The sequence below is a fragment of the Trichosurus vulpecula genome, chromosome 1, assembly GCF_011100635.1.
Source record: "Trichosurus vulpecula isolate mTriVul1 chromosome 1, mTriVul1.pri, whole genome shotgun sequence".
Taxonomy (NCBI): domain Eukaryota; kingdom Metazoa; phylum Chordata; class Mammalia; order Diprotodontia; family Phalangeridae; genus Trichosurus; species Trichosurus vulpecula.
Genome location: NC_050573.1, coordinates 270,386,168 through 270,395,522, shown reverse-complemented (window position 1 = coordinate 270,395,522; position 9,355 = coordinate 270,386,168). Strand labels below are relative to the sequence as shown.

General features: G+C 37.9%; 1 protein-coding gene across 1 annotated transcript; it reads right to left on the bottom strand.

The window, feature by feature from the left end:
- Positions 1 to 350: 350 nt before the first annotated feature.
- Positions 351 to 9,046, bottom strand: CHCHD7 (coiled-coil-helix-coiled-coil-helix domain containing 7). Its single transcript, XM_036737631.1, has 5 exons — positions 8,968 to 9,046; positions 8,238 to 8,428; positions 5,397 to 5,469; positions 3,955 to 4,053; positions 351 to 3,284 (listed from the first exon to the last, which is right to left on the bottom strand). Exons 3-5 carry the CDS (start codon positions 5,448 to 5,450, stop codon positions 3,180 to 3,182), a joined length of 258 nt encoding a protein of 85 aa, XP_036593526.1. The 5' UTR covers positions 5,451 to 5,469; positions 8,238 to 8,428; positions 8,968 to 9,046; the 3' UTR covers positions 351 to 3,179.
- Positions 9,047 to 9,355: the final 309 nt, after the last annotated feature.

The following is a 9,355-nucleotide window of genomic DNA, read 5'->3' as shown; positions in this document are numbered from 1 at the left end:
GAGACTTAGGTTTTTTTGTTCTTGTTTTTCAGTTTGAAAATGTTGTGTTGACTCAAAATGCCAATGATATTTTAGTCACTTCCTCATTAAATGTATTTTATAGGAAATCTACTTATGGGATGAGAGCTTTGCCAGAACTATTATGAAAATTACTATTTGACTGCCATAATAAAAGATGTGATGTTAAAATTGCAAGCCCTCTAAGAAATATTCTTTAAATATTTATGACTGAAATGGAAACAAGTTTATATAAGATGTATACTTAACTAAGATCACTTCCAGAACTATCTTAATTTCTATATAGTAACCAAACGAAACCTAGGAAATAGTGCTTCCAGATGAAGTCCATAATTTCTGCAACAATGCATCTTTATTCAAGTATAATAGGGAGCTTTGAATTGCTTAGATCAAAATAACATGATTACACTATATTACAGAAATTATTAATAGTCTTCTTTGTTTTTTTTTTAACTTATGCCATGTAAGATGGTCTGAATTTTGGCAGAGTTCCATTCATCACTAGGAAATATTTCTGTTGAAAATGCATTTTTAGTTTTAGAAAAATCACAAAGTACACATTTACTGGAGTGAAACAAACATTTGATGAAACCAGTTCTAAGTTCACTCTTGAATTTCCTCCCCAGCCCAACCCCAGCCCCCCAAACACACCATCATGGTTGTTTATTCATGGTTGAAATATAGCCCACCCTTACAAGGTTGGCTAAGCTTGATAGGTTCAAATTCAGGAGAAAAAATGAGTGCTATCTAATGCAAGATAGACTTATACTATGCATGTTGTAGTAGCCTTAATAGCTGTTTCTTCATCCATAAAACTGGTACTTGCATTACCTACCTCAGTTTCATTGTGAGAAAAGCCCTTTGTAAACCTTAAAGTACTATCTAAATGTTATAGTGAGCCTGTAATCTCATCAAGGGTTCTAGAAATTACCTTTCATTCATTCACTCAAGACAGTCACTGTCCTTGTAGAACTTAGTTCAGTACATACATAGCCTAGAAACAGGAGCTAAGTGTAACTTGGCTCATACAGTAAATGAAGTACAAATGTACAAAATAGGACTAGCTAGGCAAGTTTTTTTTTTTGCCTTATTCAGATGGGATGGTAAATCAAAGGCAGCTTTGTAGTTCCAATTAGTTTATATTTACCACTTACCTCAACGTTAGATACTAAGAAGCATTACCAAAACTTTGCCAGACTTCCACTAGATCACAGCTTAAGGTAAATTTCCTAGTGACTTGGAAATCACAGGGCACTAGTCATCTAATTACCTCCTTAGTCCTACTGAAATACTGCTGTAGAGCAGGAAAGATTTATCAGCAGGAGCTGAATTTGTGAAGCAGCTATGGGCATGGAGCTACATTAGCACTGCCTTGGAATGAGGTGGTATGGCACACTAGAAAAAGTTAACGGCTAGAGTCAGAAAGCCTGGGTTTCAATCCTGTCTCTGACGTAATCTGTGACTTTGGATGCATCGCTTAATCTCTCTAGGCTTCAATTTCTCCATCTATAAGATGAGGAGGTTGGACTACACGGCCTCTGAAGCTCCTTGAAGTTCTATCTAGATCTATGATCCTACTTCCATAGTACACGAGACAAAAGGTACATAAGACACTGTCACCTAATTACATTTAAGGAACCATAGCAGATTTACACCATAGCATAACTAAACTCTTTAGAAGCAGATATGTGACATTGAGTAGAAGATGAGCCTAGAGTCAAGACCAAGTTCAAATCCAGTCTCTGACACTTACTAGCTGCAAGATTTTGGGGAAGTCACTTAACCTTTGTTTACTTCAGTTTTCTCAGCTATGAAATGGGGAATAGCACACATTTCACTGAATTGTTGTAAGGATTAAATAATGATGTCGCAGTGCCTTGTACATACTAGGTGCTATAAAAATGCTTATTCCCCTCAACAATTACATTTTGGAGGCAGGTTTGATGCCTAGTCTCTGGTTAATTCCAAAGCAATGTTTCAAACCCTTAGGGTCTTAAATCATCTGACACCCTCTTTTCCCACATCTGTAAAATGGCAAGGGGTTGGGGGGGGGGGGAGAAAGGAAAAGGAAAAAAAAAATAGGTCCAGATTCAAAATCATTTACTCAGTATCACTCAATAAGTTAGTGGAAGAAGTGCTGGGTGGAATTCATCAGTCATGTAACTTCACCAACTAAACTGTTTCCTCTCCTGGACCCTTGTTTAATAATTTTCTTTAACAAAGGCTAATGGGGATGATTGGAGGTGGGAAAAGGATGTGTTAAACTGAGTTAGCTGATGGGGATGGGACTGGCTGAGGGAAGCCGTTAACTTCTCCATCCTGCCTACAATGCCAACAGTATATAAACGTGTAAGTGGCTGTGTACCAAACTTCTTTCAATGTGACTTTGAAAAAATGCATCAGAACAGAAAAGCTAATAGCAATTGTCATACTGGAGAGACTGTGGTGCCATGTTATCTGGATTATCTTCTTAATAATAAGACAAAATGAAATGTCTTTGTTGAAGTGATTCTTGTTGAATTCCAAATTCAGCTAGGCAGTCTGTGAGGTCTCTTTCCAACTCAGATTCTGAGATTGCTTTCAGATGCAGCATGGGAGAGCAGATTGAACATCAAATGATCAAGGTTAGAATCCCTTATTACATAAATGATCCCCAACAAGTTTCCACTTCTTAGCTTTAGTTTCTTAATCTGTAAAACAGAACATTTAATACTCATGGTACCAACCTCAAAGAGATTGAGAGGATCAAAATGATGAATACAAAACACTATATAAATGCAAGATATTACATTTATAAAAACATGTATAACTACATAGTATACCATTAGTAATAATGGAATTATCCCTTGAAACATTAACTAAGTTATTTTCAATCTGACATATTTGCCAGAACTAGAAATGGTTAAGAGTATTTACCCTTAACTCTGGGTACAAAATACTACATCCTCTGTTCTAAGCTGCAGCTGTGCCAGTTCTGTGTTAGTCAAAATGAAAGAATAGTTAAGGGAAGGCACTATGGAGGAGCTGGTGGACAGGAGAAGATGGAGAGAAGATGAATTGTTTGGAAATAACTTTAGTATAAAAATCAAAATGCATTAAATATATTTTAAAAGGTCTGCTCCAAAATATCAAGTCAAAGAAATATTATTGCATATAAGCCTTTAATATGGCATCTTCCCCATTGCTCCCAAGATTTTTTCTCTTTCTGCAGCTGTGGGCATAGGTGGTTTAACTCCATTTCGTCGTCTTTCCATCATAATGGCATTCTAAATATAAGCAAACAAAAATCAAAGTTAATTTTATACTTATTTTAACTTTACTCCACTACTTAAAAAAACCCCAAACAAATTTTTTTCCCAAAGGCAAACTTTTAAAAAACACATCCAAATTTCAAAGGTCAAGTTTAAAACAAAAACAAAAACAACAACAAAAAAAAAACAAGCCAGGAAAAAATGCACCCCTTAAGAATAAAAAAAATTTGTCAAATGAAGTTGGCAGTTATCAGTGGTGGGATGGGAGGAGGAAGTAGAGGTCTTTCCCTTCAGTTCTAAACATGGGAAAAGCTAAAGAACAAAGGAAGCCTCTAAGAGAAACTAGCTATTTTAGAGGTACTTCTAGATTAAGGAAGTCTTTCATAAAAATATGTCTATTAGTAGGAAACTATATTGTACCTTTGTGCAACACAACAAAGCTATTAAATTTCAATAGGGAAAATAAGTTAACCTATCATGATTCTATGCCAGATATGGAAATGGCAAAGTTGAAAATAGTTGTTAAGCATCTGCAAACTTTTGGGGCTCTCTTTGCTCTGAAAGTCACAATTAACAGTAGATTTGGGTTGTTATTTCCCTACATCTTTCAAATTGGTGTTGGGGCCATAGCTAATCTAATGCTTAAGTGACCATTTCAAATATAATTTGGTTTAATTCTACTTACCCAAAATTTCCTGCAGTTTTTGTACTTCAAGAAGCAAGTGGTACACATTTCCCTGTCATAATTATTTTCATCCATACATCTGGTAGAAGCATCTGATTCCTTTAACATGTAAAATATGCAATATTTAATGATGGAAAGATAAAACTAGTTCATTTTGGAAGCCATTTCGGAACACTCACGGACAAAATTTCACTTTAACATTTTCCAATTCAACGTGTCTGAGAAAAAAATTTGGCCTCACACTTTCTTTCTCCCCCATACAGTCTTGACACTCTGTAAGGGTTAGGAAATTCTAACCCAGGCAGACCTAAGAGATAAAACCAGGATACAGATGATCCTTGAGCCATATTAACTTCAAGAAAGCCTAGATTACACCTAATTCATCAGTGTCTTAAAGGCTATTTCCATCAGACTAGTAAATGCCATATGCTAAGCAAGCAATTTTTGAAAAAGATATTAAATTCCACTTCAAATATAAGCCAGGAAAAAAAGAGCTATGTGAATTTAAAGGAGTATACCTAACACTTGGGAACTAAGTTTAAGTAGTCTCAACTGAACCAGAAGTAGACTGGATAACTCAAAACATCAAAGTGAAAATGTGTGAATTTCAGTTAGTCAACTGTAAAACTATATAAGTAGCAAGATTATCTGCTTTCATAAGCGTAAGAAAACACGTTCCTTCCAAACAGGCTCTTTTAATTATAACAAAGCTATTAGGAACTATTTTAACACATGAAAGGATCTAAGTTTACATGCAATCAATTTTTAAAAGTGAATATACATACATACATACATACATACAAGAGAATGCATACAGGATTGAGTGATACAGTTTTCATTGGCATAAATTTCAGATGACTGCATTACTCAGGGAGGGCAAAGCCTCAAGTAAGTGTTTCTGGTCATACCCAACAAATGCCAATAAAAACTTTGTAATACAGCATTACATTTTGTTTATATCTTTTAGAAAATACTTCAGTTTTATGAGATTAGTTCTATTATAATAGGTCTCTCTATTGTTAGGTTGCCTCTAGGACAGCACACAATTGGGAAACAGAAACAGAACCTAAATTCCAAGGTCAGTTTTTAAAATGCCACACCTTCCAACTTTCCATATAAGTAATAAAAACTACAGTTGGTCTAAGATTTTTCTCTGACATTATATATGCTTGTCTAGGTGTCAAGTGACAACAAAATATTTTGATGTACAAATGTGTATACATCATAAAAAAGTGTAAGAACAAAAGTGGGTGCTCAATAAATATTTTGATAGGCTAAATTGTGAATATTTAAAATATTCTATGAAATAAGGATACGATGGTTGAGAATTTTTTAAAAGTTTATTCAATAATTACAAAAATACAGAAATTCTAAATCACAAAATTGGGGTTTATTCTTCCAACTCAAAATCTAAGAAAGTTAAACAAAAAAAGCCATCCTACCGACAAACAAGGATTTACATCAGGGTCTCTAAGTCTCTTCGTAACAATAGGCATCTTAATCTTCTTACTGCAGCTAAAAGTTAGAAAGAAAGATTATTCATATAGGTTTTTTAAAAGCCTATTGGCACAATTGCCTGAAACATTTAAAATTATATTATTCTGAAAAACTTCACGGTTACTGTGACCTTCAATTAAGTTTTACAATTAGAAACAAGTACTTTACATGTTTTGCCCCACACTCATAGTAGCTAACAGTCATTTAAATTTTGTCCAAATCTACTTTTAGAAGTAGCAAGATTGCTCAAGTGTGTGCATGTTTATCTTTACACCACATAGTTACATATAACTATATATTCTATATCTAACTATAATTTTACATACATAGTAAACCTATACCTATATATAGATACATAACTGATTAGTTCATATTAAGCAATTAGGGTAGCTCTGTCTTTTAATGAAGTATGAACTAGATAAAACCCAATTAAGGTCAATTCAAGTGTGTGTAAATTGGGGGGAGGGGAAGAAAAGGTGGTAAGAAGATCAAAGAATGATACAGAATGTTAGAGCTGCTATATGACCTTAGTGATGTAGGCTAATTCCCTCACCTTATAGTTTTAGAAGTTAGAAGTATGGAAATAAAAAAGGGATGTAAGCTAATCACTATCTTCAAAAATACTGTGTCACATAATTCCTACTTCATCACAAATCATACTCATTAATTGATGCTGTCCTTAGATAAAAGGCTTCCATTCCAGGGAATGATATTGAGGTATATTTGCCAACATGTGTGTGTGTGTGTATACATATACATACACAGACACAGACACACACACACACACACAGTACTTTAAAGTTGAAAAGTACTTTATGCATGTTCTCATTTGAGCCTCACAATAGCCCTAGGAGATAGGTATTCAGTTACCATTCTGTTTTATAGTTGAGAACACTGAGGTTTAAAGAAATTAAAATAACTTGCCCATGGTTGCATATATCTGTTAAGTATTAAAGGCAGAATTTGAAACCAGGTCATCTTGACTTCTAAGTCCAACACTATATATATATATAAAAATATATATATATATATCCACTATACTTGCCCTACTCTGGTACAATAACTCAGGCCTGCTTCAGAAAGAGTCATTACAAAAGGAGAAGGTACTGCGGATACCTTCACTAATGCTGCCTCTGACACATAATGTCTGTGATGCTGGGCAAAGCACTTAATCTCTCAGTGTTCTAGGCAACCGCCGAGCTTTAATTTGCAGAGAAGTTGGTAACTTGCATTGATAGTTTTGTTTTTCAATGAAGTTACAGGTCCAGTCCTTTTCCCTATAGGTATACTAGGCAGTGAGCTTCTAAACCACCCCAAAGTAGCAGTTTCCATTGGAATTAATTTTCTCCCATGATTAGATTCTTATGAAATATTTTTTCAGAAGACTTTCATAAAATTTGAGCATATTCTACCGCTGATTTCTATTCTTATTTATCAAATACTACCTAAAGGAGATGGAGAGAAATTCACTAAAGGTGGCAGCACAACCTACTAAATTGAGATGATTATGAAGCTAATTGTGAATTTAAAAATTATAGTTGTAACTGTTATGATTCCACTTTCACATCCCAAAAGAGAAATACTTGCCTTTGTTTTGACAAATAGTACAACAAAGCTTTTTTTTTGGGGGGGGGGGCGCAAGTAGGGGGGAAGAAGAGAAAATTGATTCTGGACGATGGTATATCAAGATTGTATGAGATCAAGGGGGTACCCAGACTAAGTTTCTTATGTGAGCACAGGAGATGTCTGAAGAATTATTTGACATGTGATCATCTTTCAAGGATTAAGAAAAAAGTTTAGTCCCTCCAGCTTTAGTGAGTGTCAACGGGGCTATTCAATAAAAGTAGAGTAATTCATTTTAAACATTTAGAAAATGCAGGTGAGGATGCTCTAAAGGTGTGAAAAATGCCACTTGAACAAGATTAAAATGTAATTGGGAAATATTTAATAAAATAAATAAAAATATAATAAAAGGTATATAACACTAAAACTAAGACAATATGTGGCCTGCAGGGGTGCTTGTGTATGACTCCATGGCTCTGGTTCTTGTTGAGTTTGACACCACTGCTCTAGACGGCAGTCCTAAGCAGAAGTCAACAGTCATTCAAGTTGCTAACAATCAACAACTCTCAGTTTTTTCTTTCTAAGCATATTTTTACATCACCCTATTTTTCCTTGTACAAGGACAGTCAATGTTCTATGAAATGATTTTTTTCCTAGTCACTCAAAACATTGGTGCTTATCTTTAGGAAATAAATACCTTATTTTCAGTTTACTATTTAATCGGACACCTACTGTGTAAGAACTCAAGTGATTAATATGACTTCAAAGTAGGCAACTTCTTCAAAGAAGGATTTAATGGTTTATTAATAAGATTGTGAGACAGGACTGGTTTATTAATAACAAGACCCTTTCCCCTTCAATATTTATACTTTGTGACCCTATTACCAAAAATGCTAAAGTTTCTCAAGGTTACTATATCTCAAACACAAATTATCTTCCAATAAAAATCAGTCAAGTTCAAATCAAAGTCCATTTAGACTAAGGAAGTACTTAAGTGAAAGACAGAGTTAACGTGACAAAGGTCTGGAGGTATGTGGTCCACTTTCTGAAGGTGAAAGGAAGCTTTCTGCAGTGGTCTGGATGGTGTCTGTTCCTTGCACACTGAAGGGTCAGCAAGGACACTCTGGTAAGGGGACAGTGAGGAGGGGGGAGCAGCAGACAGCCTGCTGGGAGCTTTCCCTCTCCTCCCTCCCATCCCCTTGAGGAAAAACTCAGGAACCTACCCAGGCAGCTCTCAAATTATTATTCCTTGGTACTACTCCCCCAATAGCTGCTGTCTTCAGGGCTCCTGATTTGCTCTGGAATGGGAAGGGGCCGGCATATCAGGCGTACACGTTTGCACCCATCACCGGCCTGACCGCAGCCAGGGTTCGGGTTCCCCCGAGGACAGACGGCTCCAGCCACTAACCGAAGCCTGAAAGACAAAATCAAGGCATTCCACACCTGGGTCACGCGAGGGGGGCTGCAGCTTCAGGTTAGGCAGGGGTAGGGAGAGAAACTGGGGCGGGGGGGGTGTAGGGGGTGACCTCTGATCCCTGGGGAAGGCTAGGCTCATCTCACCCCTGGGGGCCAGCAAAGCTCCCCTCTCTACCCTCCCCCCTTAAGAAGGGCTGAGGGAGAGGGCGCTGAATGGAGAATAGTGGAAACAAGGAGTTGGGGTCTCCAAAGATAGCACTTGAAGGGGGAGGGTAAAGAAGGGGAAGGGGGTTTGTCTCCACACCTCCCCGGTGAGGAGGAGAGGTCACCTTCCCCGTCCCTGCACAAATGGTGAAGCTGCTTCCTCGAGCAAGAAGAAAGAGACTGAGCCATAACTAGGCCTAGAACACACCGTTCCGGCCCGAGGAGACCGCGAGGATCCCGGCTCAAGATGCAGGACCGAGGGGCAAGGCTGGGGTAAAGGACCAAGTACAACTTCGCTCCAGTTAGCCCGGAGGAAGAAGGGAACCCACTCACCTCTCACCGCAGCTACCCAAGCAGCCAGGCCGTCTCCTGCTCCAAACACGTCAATAGCTCACGCAGCAGCGCCTTATGTAGCACGCAGCCTAACTCGCTGCCCCTTCTCCCCCCGGTGGCCTCTTTGTCCAATCGGCTCTCACTCTCATTTGACTGACAACCTGGCCGACCACTCCAAGACTTCCATCCAGTCATCCCCTCCCCACCCCCAGCTCGCGAGGAGGCGGGAGCGAGGGGGTAGAAGGGAGGGGGGAGAAGCCCGCGAGGTATCCGCCTCCCTTTCTATTTCCCCCTCCCCCACGCTCCCCCTCAACCCTAGCTCTGCGCCCACCCCTTAACACCAGCTTCATGACTGACGTCAGTATTCACCAATCGCCTGGCCAGAGCT